Below are 17251 nucleotides of genomic sequence, written 5' to 3'. Positions count from 1 at the left end.
CAGCTTGCTGCTCTAGCCCGTTGTGCCAGCTTGTCAGACCAGCTTGCTGTCTTGCTTGTTTTCTCTAGGAGGCAACAGGAACCAAAATCAGGACTTCCCATGTCATAGGTGCACACCCAAATGCTTAAGCACATCTGCTTCCCAAAATTTCCAATTTTAACAACTTTCAAGTGTATAATATTGTGATATTAATTACATTCACAATGTTGTACTACCACATTCATTACAATCCATTAACAAAACTTTTCCATCATTCCAAGCAGAAACTCTGTACCCATTAAGCATTAACTCCCCATTCCCCCTCCCCTCTTGCCATTGGTAACTTGTAATCTACTTTATATTAGCATATTATAGTTATTTTATGTAAGTGAAATTAACAGTATCTATCCTTTTTTGTCTGGTTCACTTCACTCGGCATCATAGTTTCAAGGTTTCATCCACATTATTTTATATATAAATAATATATATATTATTATATTCATTGTTACAGTTGAATAATATTCCATTTTATGGAATTTTTTTTAATATTCCACATTTTTTTAATCTGTTCATCTGGTGGACACTTGCATTGCTTCTACTTTTTAGCTATTGTGAATAATGTTTCATGAACATTGGCTTGCAGATATCTATTTGAGTCCTTGCTTTCAAGTCTTTTGCATATATACTTAGAAGTAGGGTTCCCAGGTCATGGGGCCACTCTATATATAATGTTTTTTAAATATAAAACATAAGTTTACTGTTTAAAACAACACACAAATGACATAAAGAGGTCTGTGCCATGTATTTTTACAATTCACTGAATTGACCATTTTAACACTTATTATTAAACAAAACTGATGACTTGAAGACAAGAAAGGTTGTATTTGAATCAGTTAAGCTTAAATTACAGAAACACTTTCTTTTTAAAGAATATTAGCTTGGTTTTCTTAATGTTATGCCTGTATTGTCAATATCAACAGCAAAGTGATGAAAAACTCTGGATTCACAACAGGTACCAATCATAGTCCTGACTTATACCAAAATGTATGAGCTTGTCTGGGAATTAATGAAGTCTTGAATGTACAAGTGTTTTTTTGGTTGATTTGTTTTTTTAATTAGAGTACTTGTAGGTTTACAGAAACATCATGTAAAAAGTACAGAGTTCCCATATGCCTCACTCTCACATGCAACTTTCCATATTATTAACGTTTTATATTAGAGTGGTGTCTTTGTTATAATTCATGAAGTAATATTATTATAATTATGTTATTAACTTTAGCTAATGTAATGTACATTAGGGTTTATTCTTTGTGTTATACAGTTCTGTGGGTTTGTATGTGTATGTGTGTGATTACATACACAACCTAAAATTTCCCTTTTTATCCCTTTTCAATTATACAATTCCATGGTGTTAATTACATACACAGAGTTGTGCCTCCATCCTCATCATCCATTGCTAAAACTTTGCATCACCCCAAGCGGAAACTGCAAATTAATTAAACATTGATGCCCCATTCCCATCCCCCAGTCAGCTGCTGGTAATCTAAATTCTGGTTTCTGGCTTTATGAATATTCATATTTTGTTTATTTTAAATCGTACAATATTTGTTCTTTTGAGTCAACTTATTTCACTCAATGTAATGTGTTCAGGGTTCATCCATATTGTACTAGGCATCAGAACTTCATTTTTTAGTGCCAAATAGTATTCCTTTATATTCATATACCACATTTTATTTATCCATTTGTTTATTGGTAGATACTTGGGTTGCTTCCACCTTTTGGTAATTTTGAATAATGCTCTTAGGAGCATCATCGTGCAGATGTCTGTGTAGCAGTTTGATATTATTGATGAATTCCAAAAAATATTGGGTTATGTTTGTGAACTGGTCTTTTCCTCTGGGTATATTATAGTGTATTGGATTCAGAGGTGTTACTTTTACTTGGTTAAATAATGATTAAGGCTTTGATTGGGCCATGTCAGTAGGATGTTGAGTCCCTACCCCTTCGTGAATGGGGACTCATAGAGAAACTACACTGCAGAAAAGACAGATTGGAGTCTTTGAGCTGGAGCCCCGGGACATAAGCACACAGACGAGCTTGTTCTTGAGGAAAGAGGAAAGGTCCCGGGAAGAGGAACAAGCTGTTTGCCTAGTAGTCTACAGCTGGCTTTGTGGAGATAACAGAGCAGCTGAGCCCAGGGAGAGACAAGCCCTAGGAAGAGAGGAACCCAGGAAGCCTGAACTCTTACAGAAGTCAGCATGCCACCTTGCTCCAACATGTGGCAGTAAACTTTGGTGAGGAAATTAACTTGTGCTTTATGGCCTGGAAACTGTAAGCTTCTACCCCAAATAAATACCCTTTATAAAAACTAACCAATTTTTGGTATTTTGCATCAACACCCCTTTGGCTGACTAATACAGTCTGAGTCTCTGCTTTCAATTCTTTTGGGTATTCACCCAGAAGTGGAATTGCCAGGTCATATGATAATTCTATATACTTAACTTTCTGAGGTACAACCAAACTGTTTTCCACAGCACCTTTATCATTTTACATTCCTACAAGGTTTGTACCCAAGATTTCCTATTTCTCCATATCCTTACCAACACTTATTTTCTGTTTTTTAATAACAACCATCATAGGGGATGTGAAGAGTATTTGATTGTGGCTTTACTTGCCTTTCCTTAATGGCTCATGATGTTGAGCATCTTTGCATGTACTTATTGGCTATATGTGTATCTTCTTTGAAGAATGCCTTTCAAGTCCTTTGCCCATTTTAAAGTAAGTTGTTTATCTTTTTCTTTGTTGAATTGTAGAAGTTCTTTATATGTTTTGAACATTGAAATCTTTATCAGATCGAGATTTTTTTACCATTCCATAGCTTGTTTTTACTTTCTTGATAAAGTCTTTTGCACAGTTTTAAATTTTGATGAAGTCCCATTCATCTGTTTTTTTTATTTTTTTGCTTTTGCTTTTATTTTAAAGTCTGAGAAACAACCAACAAACACATGGTCTTGAAGGTGTTTCCCTATGTTTTCTTTTGGTAGTTTTATAGTTAATTTCTTACATTTAGTTTTTTATCCATTTTGAGTTAATCTTTATATATGATGTGTGGTAGGGGACCACCTTCATTCCTATGCATTTGTTGAAGAGACTATTCTTCCCCATTAAGTGGACTTGGCACGTTTGTCAAAGATAAGTTGGCCAAAGATTTGAGGGTTTATTTCTGAACTCTCAATTTAATTCTATATGTGTGTCCTCGTGTCTCATACCATGCTGATTTGATTACTATAGCTTTGTAATAAGTTTTAAAACCAGAAAGTGTGAGTCCTACAACTTTGTTCTTTTTCAAGATGGTTTTAGCTATTCAGGGCTGTTTACCCTTCCATATGAATTTTATAATTGGCTTTTCCATTTCTGCAATGATATCTGTTGAGATTTTGATTGGAATTTTGTTAAATTTATAGATCAATAGGGGTAGAATTGAGATCTTAAAATTTAGCGTTGTAATCCATGAGCATGTAATGTCTTTTCATTCTTTTCAGTATCTTTTAACTTCTTTTAAGTAATATTTTATAGTTTTCCATGTACAAATCCTTTATATCCATGGTTAAATTTATTTCTAGGTATCTGATGCTTTTCTTATCTGTTGTAAATGGAAACTTTTTCTCTGTGTTCTTCAGATTGTTTACTTTTTAATTGATCTATCTTTAAGTTCACTGATTTTTTTTTTTTTCACTATCACATCTACTGTGAGCCTATCCTATAAATTTTTCACTTCAGTTGTTACACTTCTTAACTCTAGAATGCTTATTTGGTTCTTTCTTATAGTTTTCTATTTTTCTATTGACATTCTCAATTCTTTGAGTTATTGTCATATTTTCATTTACTTCTTTGGTAATATTTATAATAGCTCTTTTGAAATCTTTTTCTTCAAAATCCAACTTCTGAGCCCACTCAAAGACAGTTCTTACTGTTTTCTATTTTTTGTATGTTTTTAAAATTTTCTTGAAAACTGGGTATTTTAGATAATATACTGGCACAATTATGGATACTGAATCCCCCTCCAAGAGATGATTTTTCATACTTTGTTTTTTGTGTTTTTTTTTTTTCAATTTTACTGATCTTAAACTGTGGATAGATTCAGTGCAGCCACTGATCTCTATGCTCAGTTTTTAAAAAATTCATTTTCTTATTTTTTAGCTTGACTTCCCCAGGATATCCATTGTGTCCTCAAAGCTTAGTGATCATCCAATGATTTAGGCAGATATTGTTCTCAAACACTGTGCTTGTAAGGGCTTTACCTTCTGCTGGTCCATCTGTGTTTGAGTTAGAAAGCACATTCAAAGTGTAGCAACTTCTCAAATATTCTTTAGTTTTTGTTTTCAGTTCAACTTTTTTCAAGTCTCCTTTCATATGTGCATAGTTTCCTAGCCAGCCAGGGTAGCAGAAATGCAGGTTTTTTCCTTTGATTTCTTACCAGAAAACCACAACTTTTATTGAGAGTACCACTGCAAGTTTTTACCCTTAACCTGAAATTGAGCCTTCCCTATCAGGCAGAAAAGTAGCTGTTCTTTTCAGCCAGTCCCACACTGGTAAAACTGCTGTTCTCACACACTTAGCTAGGAGAGTGATCATGGATGTGGTCTGGGCAAGATTTCCAAAATTCTAGCAGTTTTTCATGAACAGACTTTCTCCTTTTGTTGTTTGCCTGTCATCAATTCTAGAATCTTGAAATAGTTTTTTTAACAATTTTTCCCAGTTTTATATTTGTTTTTTGGGGAGAAGATTTGCCCCTTTTCACTTATAACTTGAAGTGCTTTGTGCATTTTAAAATTTTAATATAACCAAATTTTCTTCCAATGTGGCTGTATCAAATTACTTCCCTACCAGTTGTTTATCAGTATCCACATTTCCTTACACGTTTTCCAACACTTGAAATTATCTTTAAGATTTTAACCTCACTTTTGGATAGAAATATGCCTCTAATTTTCACTTACTTTTTTTTCTGATATCCAGTGATGTTGTGTCTCTTTTCATTTGTTTATTTGTTCTTGTGTAGCCAGCCTCAAAAATGGTCCCTAGTGATTCCCATGACCTGGGATTTTACACTTGTCAGTTATAAAGAGAAACACCTATTACTCCCTCTCTAGGGGAGGGTTTCACCACATGAAAGATAGCAAGAGTATAACAGTGCTTGCCACCAGGAACAGCAGTCTTTACAGGTTTTGGGATTGACTCACATAGTGCTGCATGGAACCATGTATGTTTATATGGAAAAGAGATGGAGTAAGGTCAACTTTACCTAGTAGGCATTTGGTTCCCCATGAATCAGGAGGTCTCAATTCATGGCCAATACAGGGAGCTGGTGTAGGCATACACTTCTTGTGTTGTCATGGCAGGTGTCACTCCCTCACTGCCAGGAAAAAACCCAGTGTTTATTGACCTGGGTGCCATAAAATGTACATACTTTAGCCTGACTATCTCCAGTGGATGTTTACATATGCTCAAGGCAAAGGGGAAGAAATATCCTCACAGACTGCTAATCTGCTAGGATATGTATTTTACCTCAAAGCACTACTGAGAGGGAATCAACCTACATCCTAGACACCAGGCTAAGACAGCTAACCCTAAGCATAGGATTTATTTGTAAACAGGAAAAGGTGGCAAGCTATGCTTGGACCATTCCTTCCTACATTATAACAAAATTGGTCTGTGTAAACAATGCCATATGGCAGATATGATGGGTTGTCACTTCTGATAATTATAAAAAAGATTATGGCTCTCTCTCTCATACCACTGTGGGGGAAGCCAGATGCCATGGCATGTGAGCACTCTGGTAGCCTGTGGAGAGGTCATCTTTGTGAGAAATGGATGGTTCCAGCAAGTAACCAGTAAAGAACAATGATTTATTAACAACCCACAAGTGCATCACCTCGAAAGTAGATTCTCTAGACTCATTGAAGCTATGAGAGACCTGCAGCCTTGGCTGATAGCTTGTCTAGTCTCCATAAGATATCTTGAGCTAGATGTACCCAGCAATGCCATATCTGGAGATATGTGTGAGATAATGAATTGAATGATGTTTATTTTAATTTACTAATTTCTGGGATAATTTATAACCCAGTGGTAGATATCTACTCTTTTGTTTAAAAACAAAGTTAAAAGACTGTTGTAGACCAGAGGTCCACAAATTATAACTTGCAGGCCAAATCTGGCCCATTGGCTATTTTTATAAAAGTTTTTTAAACGTTTATTTTTGAAACGTAGAGTTGAGTGTTCTGACCTGGTTGGGTGGATAATCTAAAAGAAAATATTAAAAAGATGTTGGGGAAACAGAAAAGAGCTGATAGAAATAAAGGATGAGAAAACATAATGGATTTCATTGAGTTTATATCCTAACTGGCATTTGTAACTAATAAAACACTTTATAGTAACCTATTTAATTTTTAAAGATTATTTTTATCTCTCTCATTTTAGAGTGGTAAAACTTAACCAAACAAAATCTTGAGATTAATCTTTGTCTTATGGAACACAACTGTAACTTAGACCTTAATTCCCCAAAGTGAGTTTAGCCACTTTTTCTTAAACTTCTTTTAAATATAGTTTTGTTTATCTTTTTGTTAGTTTTACTTAGTTTCATAGCATTTTTTGTTGTTGTTAAGGTAAAACTGACAGTAAAATTCATCCTTTTTAGTGTATGATGCTGTGGTTTTGACAACTGCATTGACTACCACTGCCACAGTCAAGATGTAGAGCAGTTCCATTACCCCCCAAAATTGCCTCTTACCCTTTTGTAGTTAATCCCTCTCCACACCTCTAGCACTTGACCGTCACTGATCTGTTTCCTGTCCTCAGAGATTTTGTTTTTCCAGGATGTCATATACATAAAATCATATGGTATGGAGCTTTTTGAGTCTGGCTTCTTTTGCTCAATGTAACACATTTGAGATTCATCTGTGTTGTTGTTCATATCGGTAGTTTATTACTTATTACAAAGTGGTATTCCATTGTATAGATGTACCACAGTTTATCTTATACTCAACTGAGGGACACTGAGGTTGTTTAGTTTTAGGCAGTTATGAATAAAGCTGCTATAAACATTTATAGACAGGGTTTTGTTGAACATTTTATTTTACTTGGTGTCTACCTACCAGGTCATAGGGGAAACACATTTAACTTTGTAAGAAACTGCCAAATTGTTTTCCAAAGGAGCTGTGCAACATTTTGTGTTTTCACCAGCTGTATATGGGAGTTCCAGTTGTTCCACATACCCACCAGTGCTTGGTATTGTCTGTTTGTGTTTTCACTATTCTAATAGGTATGCAGTGGTAACTCATTGTGGTTTTATATTGTATTTCCCTAATGAATAATGAGTTAAGCATCTTTTCATGTGCTTATTTGCCAGTCTTATTTTCATGTCTTTCTTTGGTGATGTGCCTGTTCAAATCTTTTGGCCTTTTTAAAAAATTGGGTTGTTTTCTTAATATTGAGTTCTGAGCTTTCTTTATATATTCTAGATGTAAAACCTTTATCAGGTATATGACTTCCAAAGATTTTCTCCCAGTGTGTGGTTTGTCTCTTCATCCTCTTATTGTATAATTTTGGTATTGTAAAATTTTTCCATTATTTAAATGAGTCATCTTTTTATGTCATCTCTAAGAAATCTTTACCTGACATCTTTTGAATAGAAACTTTGCCCAACCCCATATGAATAGCTTTGTTTTGTTAGTTTTACTGAGTTCAGTAACATTTTCAGAATGAGTCAATAGTATTCCAAGTCATTTACATTTAAAAGCTGAAATTTTACCATTAAGTTCTGTTGTGTTTTGTTCATAATCTCTTTCCAGCTTTAAAATGCACCATTACAGCTGTTGAAGTCTTCATTGACTGTGCTGTTGCTTTCTTCTTTTATATTTTTTCCTGAAATAAATCAGAAAGGCTTACACAGTACTATAGTATTTCATGCTAGTCTTATTGCTTAGCCATAGACTTTTCTGAAAGTATGATAATTGGTAATTTACCAAATGATAAAAGGTGGGAAATTGACCAGATACCTAAGGAAACATACCATTTCTTATGTTTAGGGATATTCCCTGAAATCTTTCAAATGAGTTTTTGTATGCATTTTATTGGCAATCATTGTCATTTGTAGATTCCATGGGGGTTTGTAGCTTTCTGTAGAAGTGTTTATGACTCAAATCAGAAAAACTGTAATCACAGTCAGTGCCTCTATAGGGGAAGTAATAGTAATCACTAGGTGAGACTGATGTGTTAACAATATCAGTCTCACATACAAGGAAGGAATGGAAGCCACAGATAAGACGGAACAGCCATAATATATACTTCACTTACCATGGGGAGGAGGGATGTTTTAAATCCACTGTCAAGTCTAAAGTGTACAGTTTTCATTATTTTTTGTTTTGTTTCTCTTCCTAAAAATTTTTTTCCTTCCTTTTTCCTCTCTCTCTTCTCCTAAAGTTTTAAGTTGTTTTAGTCTAGATGACAAAGGGGACAGAAGGGGATACTGGTTTATTTTTTTATTTTTTTATTTGAATGTATAGAGAACCACTTCTAATTTGGATATTTATCCCTTCTGCTAGAACACAATGAAACAGGATATGATGCTTTTCAAAATACAATTTTCTGAATATTAATTCCTTTATGAAGTAAGGACATATTTCCTCTTCGCCCCGCTGATTTTCCACCTTTAAAAAACTTTAAAAACATTTGACTGAAAATTTCAATTTTTCTTATTTTAATAGTAGTTTCCATTTATTAACCATTTCCCACATGTTAGACACTATTCTCTGCACTTTATATGTACTAACACAGTTTATTTCTTGTAACACCAAGATAGTTACTATTATTGTTCCCTTTTATAGGGGAGAAGCTAGTTTGAGTAGTTAGGAAACTTGCTCAAGTCTATATAGCTGGTAAGTCTGAGTCCAAGCAGTCTGCCTTCATAACCTACACTCTTAATCACTTCACATGTAATTCACATGTAATTTTCATGTAATTTTATATGTAAAATTCATGTAATTTTAGAGTTTAGAGATTATTTAATCTAACCTCTTTGTTTTGCCCATGGGGAAAGTAAGATTCAGTAGACAATCTAAGGTCACACAATGAGAACTAGACCCTAAGTTTGATTGCCATACCAGCCTTCTTTTAGCTTTTTTAGGATTATGGTCTTAAAAAAATTCTTTTTATCTCCTCGGAGGCTACCCAGCCAGAGAATAGATTTCTTTTTTTTTTTTTTTTTAATTGAAACCTTGAGGTTTTTATTTATTTTTTTATTTTATTTCTCTCCCCTTCCACCTCTCCCACCCCCCAGTTGTCTGTTCTCTTTGTCCATTTGCTGTGTGTTTTGTCCGTTTCTGTTGTTATCAGCAGCATGGGAATCTGTGTTTCTTTTTTGTTGCATCATCTTGCTGCGTTAACTCTCCATGTGTGCGGTGCCATTCCTGGGCAGGTTGCACTTTCTTTCGTGCTGGGTGGCTCTCCTTAACAGGGCGCACTCCTTGTGCTTGGGGCTCCCCTACGTGGGGGACACCCTTGCTAGATTTCTAATACAGCTACTAAGACTACCAATTCTACACCAAGGTTTCCAAAATAGTAATAGTCATTTAGATTTACATTGTTGCTCATCATTACCTCATTTCAGTTTTAAAATGCTTCATTGCAAACTATAGCTACCATCTATTGTGTTAGACATATTTCACAAATTTCTAAGCATAATATGCTCATAGATTGAATCCTTTCCACTACTCCCTACTGCATTTAAATAAAGTCATCACTTGACTTTTATATTGTAAAGTGACTTTCCTAATGTTCTTAAATTTCTTAAATGAAAGTTGTCTATTGTTTTTTTTCCCCTTCCCCCTCCTCTTCCCCTCTCCTCCTCCTTTTGCTGTCTGTGTCCATTTGCTGTGTGTGATCTGTGTCTATTTCTCTTTTTATCTTCTCATTTTTCTCCTCAAGGATTTACAGGAATTCAATCCAGGGGACCTCCAATGTGGAGAAATGTTCCTTGTCACTTGTACCACCTCACTTCCTGGTTTCTGTTGCATCTCACCTTGACTCTACCCTTTGTCTCTCTTTTTTGTTGCATCATCATCTTGCTGTGTGGCTCGCTGTTCGGGCACACCTTTACCAGGAGGCCCCAGGTTGAACCCAGATTCTCCCATATGGTAGACAGAAGTCCAGTCTCTTGAACCACATCCTCTTCCCTCTATGTTTCTTAAGTCTAGGTTTTTCACGTTGAAGACTTGATTTGCCAGAGGGCTCAAAGTACCAGAAATGTGTTGGCTTTTATTAAGGGTATTTATTTTGGCTAAAAGCTTAAAATCCAACTCTAGGCACCATAAGAGGTGCTTTCTCACCAAAGTCAGCTACTGTTGACCCTGGTGTTGTTTCCACATAGTGAAGCAAGATGACCGCCCATCCCTGGGGAGGTCTCTGCCTTCCCCTCCAGAATCTACTGTCTCTTGGAGCTTAGCTTTGAGCGACCAGGCTTCAGCTTGTATCTTTCTGGACCTCCTGTATCAGTCTCAGCTGTTCTGCTCTCTTCCCAAGTTCAGCTGTAAACTATCAGGCAGATAACAGGGCTGGTCTCCTCTTGAGCTACTTCGTGGGCCCAGCCTCTTGGGGGCCTTGTACTTAGCCAAACTTCTCACATTGCAGAATCAAATATACTGGCTCCCTTTTTCCTCTGTCTGGCTAAGTGTCTGTATCTCTCTTTATATCAGTCTGAGCAAGAGGGTGGAAACTCAATGTGAATCATGTTCCACTCATAAAATCCTGTCAAATGGGTCTCACATCCACAGGAATAGATTAATTTAAAGCATAATAATATTTTTCTTTTTGGGATTCATAAAATAATTTCAAACTGCCACAAAGACCAAAATATCTCCATTTATATATTGCTTTGTAACATATGCTGTTTCTTAGTTGACCTTCACTTTCTTTAGACTTCTGTTTATATTTTCCAAATCTGACTTACATAGGTGACATCCCAAAATACTAATAAACAAACAAAAAAGAACTATATGTCTCTAATGTAAATGCTATTTTTTTAAAATGACATTCTGACATTGGTGTCTGTAAGGTGCAGAAAGAGATTTAGTTCCTATTATTTGAAAACTTATAGGAATTGAAAGTGCTTGAATACTTTAGCTATGACTTGAAAGCCTAGCTGAAAAGATAATTAATAGCTAGTAACTACTTTTATGCAAAGGACATTACTTACAAATTGTTTATTGGTCTGCTGGTATGTTCACTGTATAGCCACTCTGGAATTTAAGCCATGTCTTACAGTTTGCTAGATGAGGATAATTTAGAGACACAAAGAAAGCAAAGTACCTATATTTATTTGGTCAAAACAAGTAAGTTCATCTTATTTATTACAGGGTATTTTTTATAATGGCTACTCAAAATCACAAATGACTTAAAAATTTTTTATTTTTAAAGAAGCTTTAGATTACATAAATATCAAAAAATATAGGGGGTTCCCATATACCCCACTCTTATTCCCTCCCACACTTTCCTTCCCACGTTAGCAACATCTTTCATTAGTGTGATACATTTGTTACAATTGATGAACACATATTGAAGCATTGCTATTACCCATGGTCTATAATTTACATTATAGTTTATATTTTGTTCTGCAAAATATATAATGGGCTATATCTGTCATTGCAGTGTCATACAGGACAATACCATTGTTCCAAAAATGCCCCCATGTTGCACCTATTCTTCCCTCTCCCTCCCCTCAGAACCTCTGGTGGCCACTGCCTTTATATCAATGATACAAGTTCCTCCATTGCTAGAGTAATAATAAGTCTACTTTAATCTATAGTTACTTTCCCCCCTTATGTTTGTTCATTCTTCATTCTTGAGGATTTGGGGATGGTGATGCTCACCCTGCCTCTGATTGAGAGGGGACTTAGATCTCATGGGGCGGATAGATGAAATTGTATTGCTTACATTGCAGTTGCAGACACTCTCCACTTCCTGGGATGGGCATTGTCTATCATCATCCTTTATAACAAACAACTTTTAGGTTGAAGCTATAGAATAAAGGCTTTTTAAAAATTTTTTTTGAGGCCGGGGATTGTACCTGGACCTTGTATGCAGGAAGCTGGTGCTCAACCACCTGACACATTGGCTTCCCTGAATTGGTTTTTTCATCTGTTTGGCTTATTGTTGTTTTTGTTTTTTTTTAGAAGGCACTGGGAACCAAATCTGGGACCTCCCATGATCCCATCAACCACTTGAGCCACATCTGCTCCCCAGTACAGTTATTTGTTATTCAGTTTTGTTTTTTTAAAGAGGGTACTCTTTCCTTGTAATTGTTTGTTTAAAAGTCCTGTAATTATGTTCTTTGTAGCTACACACACACACGCACACACACATACTTTATTTAGCCAGAATATTTTTTTAAGAGTATGCCTTCAGATGGCAGTGTGCCTTCCTTTAGAATCCCCAACATTGTTTATTATAATACTTTATGGCTGCATCACAAATCTGCTTGTCTGTAGATTTGAATTTGTGACCATTGCTGTAAGGGATAAGATAATGAATTCTTTAGTTCCTTATATTGCTCTCTTGATCAGAGAATTCCTTGTTACATAATATTAAAGGTAGAAATAATGAAGTCATCATAATATTGTTCATGTTACTGGCTATTTAATAATTGTATATGAATGCCAGACATAATTTGAAAGTAATACTTTTATGGGGGAATTTAATTGATCAAAGTATTTTCTGTTGTTATGGAGCAATATATACAGTAGAAGTTACAGAAATTGATAAGTAATAAAATTATCAATATTTTCAGATAAGATTATCTGGAAAATCTGAGTTAAATGAAAAACCAGTTTTAAAATGTTATAGTAATGTATATAAGGATGTTTGTTGTAGAAAATTGTGTTCCTTTAAAGTTGTAAACTATGTTTGTCATAAAGGATTGATTTTCCTTACCAATCTAATTATTGTCAACCCATCCAGTATAAAAACTTTGTAAATTCTCTTCAATTTAGGAAAAACATTTTTTTCTTTTATATGTTTTATAACAAGATGTTTATAGTGGAAATATATATTTATTTTAAATACCTCTAATTTAGCAAAGGATAATATGTAAATATATAAAGATCAATAGCCTAGAAATCAGTAATTAGAAAACATAATGCAAACAGTCCCATTCATAAAAACAGTGGACATAAAATGCCTACAATTAAGTTTTAAAACTTATGAAAATTTTTATAAAGAAATACTATAAAATTCTATTGAAGTTTATAAAAGAAGACTTGAAAAATGGGAAAATATACTATTCCTTCCAGGATAGGAAGATTCAACACTGTGACATTTGGTTGTATAGAGGAAATGGTTTTCAAAGCTGAGCTGCTTTTTTGGTACTTTCAAGAGGAGCAAAAATCAAAGTTCAGGGCTCCAGGGATAGAAATCTCTGGTAAATTGTCTTTCATTTGAAGGAGAGACCATGAAGGAAAAGGGTGGAGCCATGTGTGTTACAGTCTTCTCGTGAACTTGCATCCTGGCCTAGGGTCCATTTAGTGGTCCAAACCTGAATTAAGTGGTCAGATTTGGAAGAGAAAAACAAAAATCTTCTGTTGAAGATATCATTATACCAAGTCTGAAATTATCATATATAATTTTTACAGTGTTCAGCTCATTAATAGAACCAGGAATACACATACACGTAGATTCAAAACCAAGAGCAACAGAACAAACAGATAGACATAAAAGTCTTGAGATTGGAATTAAACACAGAGAGAAAACTGCCATTCTTAAAGCAAAAGGTAATAAATAATGGTGGAGGACTAGAAACTATAAAAAGTGACAAGGCAGATTTGAAAAAGAACCAAATAGTTCTAGAATCAAGAAATAAAATATATTAGTCCAATGTGCAAGTTTAACAGTAGATTAGACACAACTGAGTGAAAATTAGTGAACTGAAAGATATAGTTCAGAAGAAGCTCTGCAGAAAAGATACCAAAAAAGGGAAAAAATATGAAAATATAGTACAGAAGAAAAGTTAAGAATCATAGAGGATACACTGAGAAGATGTCGTTTGTGTTTGATTGGCATCCCAGAAGGAAATGGGAGAAATAAAGTCCATGAACACAGGATTCGTGACAAAGGCAGCACTGTGGTGTAATGTGGAACAGGTGATATTTTCAGTAATTGGTATTTGGACAATTAGGTGTTTATGAAGGGGGGAAAAAACTAAATTCAGCCCTTATTATAAACAAAAATCAATCACATTTAGTTTATGGACCTAAATGAGAAGGGCAAAACTTTTTGTTACATTTAGAATATAATGTAAAACAAAACAAAACAAAAAGATTATAATGTAAAATACTATATTGGCCTTTGGGTAGAGAAAGATTAATAAGGAACAAAATGACTGCATTATAATTAAGAACTTATATTAAGCAAAAAAGGGCATTAAGGCAGTAACAGAGAGGAGAAGGTATTTGCAGCACAACCAGCAAAAGATTTTTATCTAAAATATATTGAAAACTAAACAAAACTATAAATTAATAAGAAAAAGGCAGCCCCATGGAAAAGTGGGCTTAATTTATTTAACACTTTACAGAAGATGAAACCCAGATGGTCAGAAGTATTTACCTTATTAATAACTAAAGAACTTGATATTTATTATGACTTTGTTTATAATAATGGAAAATCACAAGCAATCAAAATACCAATAATAGGGTTCAACTAATTAAAATTTCACACATGATAGGAATGCCATTTATTTTTTACAAATGATTTTAGAATTATGTAAGTAGACTCAACAATATATTAAAGTTTCTAGAACTTAGATTATCCCATTTTTGTAAAACTATACATATAAATATATATGCATACACATTGCATAAATATATATTCATGAATATTGTGTGAAGTCTAGAACTATTTCAGCAAAATGTTAGTGGTAACTGGATGGTGATACTTGGAATAATTTTAATCTTTTTACTTATTTATATTTTCTCATGTTTCTAAATTGAACATATACTCTATTATTTGTACAAGTGATAGAATATACCAAAATAGGACAGTATATCCATTTTTCTGTTACGGGAATGAGCTTCTATGTTTTATTAAAATTTCGAATAGATGACCCATTCCCCCAAGTGTTAAATGTTAAAAATGTGTGTCCGTGTATTGTATGTTTGTGCAGTAGCAACATAGAAAAAATATGGAATGGTGTCACTATTCTAAAGATCTCTTTCAGGACTGAGTGACATCCTTCCATTTCCATTTCACTTAAATAGACCCTTTAACTCTGCTTTTTATTACAATTACTACCTAATCTGATTTCCTTTTAATATTTTTTCTACCTCTCTACTTTCTGTTCTTAGGATATTTAAGTGTACTTAATATTTTCTCTTTTTTCTTTCTATTACACTTTTGAATTTAAACATAGAGATACTAGAGATTTTCAAGGGAAAACTATATATAAGCTAAATTAAGCATAGGAATGGAAATAATTTGACAGCTTTAGGATCATAAATTTTCTTAAGATTTTATTCTTGTAATTTCTGGATTTCTCTTTTCATGGGGAAAAAAAGCCCTTTGTAAAAATAACCTTTCTGAAAAGTGAATAAATGTGTTATTTGAAAAATGATTTGGGGCATGTGGATTTTATCAGGAGAGGATGTTTTCTGGTTTTTTCTTTGTCATATGAAGAATGATGATCTTTTGTTTTTTTTAGTTTGGGTGGGATGTTATTTGACAGACTAAAATATATGATGTACTATGTTTTGTCCTGACTTCTAAGAATCTTGGAGATAAATTCAGGGCTCATTATGCTAGTTAACTCTTTCATATATACTTGTCTATTTCAGCTCATAATTTTTTTTTAAGATAGTTAATTATCTTTTATCCTTTTTGGAAGTATGGGTAAAAATCATAAATATTTATATGTACATTGTATATACTAATACACATAAGTGCATGTACACACACAACCATACAAACTGTATAAACATGTCATTTTAAATTTCTTTTAGCCAACAAATGGAATCTTCTTGAGTATGTTTCTAATCGTTTTGCCATTGGAATCTATGGCTCACGGGCTATTTCATGAATTGGGTAACTGTTTAGGAGGAACGTCTATTGGATATGCTATTGTGATTCCCACCAACTTCTGCAGGTACAGTAATCTAGCCTAGTTAGTAATAATTTGACTCAGCATTTTAAAAATACTTGCATCAATATGAATATATAATAGTTCATTTTTCAAACTATAATATTTTCAAAATAAAAGTCTATTGGATTTCTTCATTTATTCCAAATTTTTTAAAAAAACAACTTTATTCCAAGTAATAACATAATCTTCAGGGTTCAATCTAAGTATTTTAAAATAAATGTGATCAGCTTATATTTTAGCTAGAAATGAGCAAATGCAAATGAATTTTCTAAGGAAAGGTCCTAACCTAAAAGGAATATATTGTTTGGAAATTTTCTGTATAACAACCTGGTGAAATATATTAGAATGTACAGAGGATCTGAGAGTCCTGAATCCTAGTCCTGTGTTACCTTGGGCAAATCATAGCTTCTCTTAATCTTGGTGTTTTTATCCAAAATGCCAGCAATAATATCTGTTATGCCCATATCATAGGAGTGTTATGAAAAGCTAATGAGAACATAAATGTAAAAATTACCCTGCACACTGAAAAATGTCACAGAGATAACAGATTAAGAATTGGTAATGAAATTTAATAAATATTTGTTTGAAGTTTTATTAGAAAATAATTCTTGCCCCCAAATGTGTGGGAGATCTGTGTAAATCTAAATATTTCTGTATTTTAATTTTCCTTATACATAAGTACTTTGCAATAGAAAAAAATAATTGTCATTAATGAATTCTTTTTTTTTTTTAAAGATTTATTTATTTATTTAATTTCCCCCCCTCCCCTGGTTGTCTGTTCTTGGTGTCTATTTGCTGCGTCTTGTTTCTTTGTCCGCTTCTGTTGTCGTCAGCGGCACGGAAAGTGTGGGCGGCGCCATTCCTGGGCAGGCTGCTCTTTCTTTTCACGCTGGGCGGCTTTCCTCATGGGCGCACTCCTCGCGCGTGGGGCTCCCCCACGCGGGAGACACCCTTGCGTGGCACGGCACTCCTTGCGCGCATCAGCACTGCGCATGGCCAGCTCCACACGGGTCAAGGAGGTCCGGGGTTTGAACCGCGGACCTCCCATATGGTAGACGGACGCCCTAACCACTGGGCCAAAGTCCGTTTCCCATT

At 34.3% G+C, this 17251-nt stretch overlaps 1 protein-coding gene across 4 annotated transcripts in view; it reads left to right on the top strand.

Annotated features, from left to right (window-relative positions):
• Positions 1-17251, top strand: part of TMEM168 (transmembrane protein 168) — a 51860-nt gene that overhangs the window by 18438 nt on the left and 16171 nt on the right. For all 4 annotated transcript variants that reach the window (XM_071215235.1, XM_071215236.1, XM_071215233.1 and 1 more), the window contains one exon: positions 16017-16159. In XM_071215235.1, the coding sequence (XP_071071336.1) occupies positions 16017-16159 (143 nt within the window). The remainder of the gene's footprint in view (positions 1-16016; positions 16160-17251) is intronic.

This window comes from Dasypus novemcinctus, chromosome 5 (genome assembly GCF_030445035.2).
Source record: "Dasypus novemcinctus isolate mDasNov1 chromosome 5, mDasNov1.1.hap2, whole genome shotgun sequence".
NCBI classification, from domain to species: Eukaryota; Metazoa; Chordata; class Mammalia; order Cingulata; family Dasypodidae; genus Dasypus; species Dasypus novemcinctus.
The sequence above is the reverse complement of the archived record's forward strand: the minus strand, read 5'-3'. Positions and strand labels throughout refer to the sequence as shown.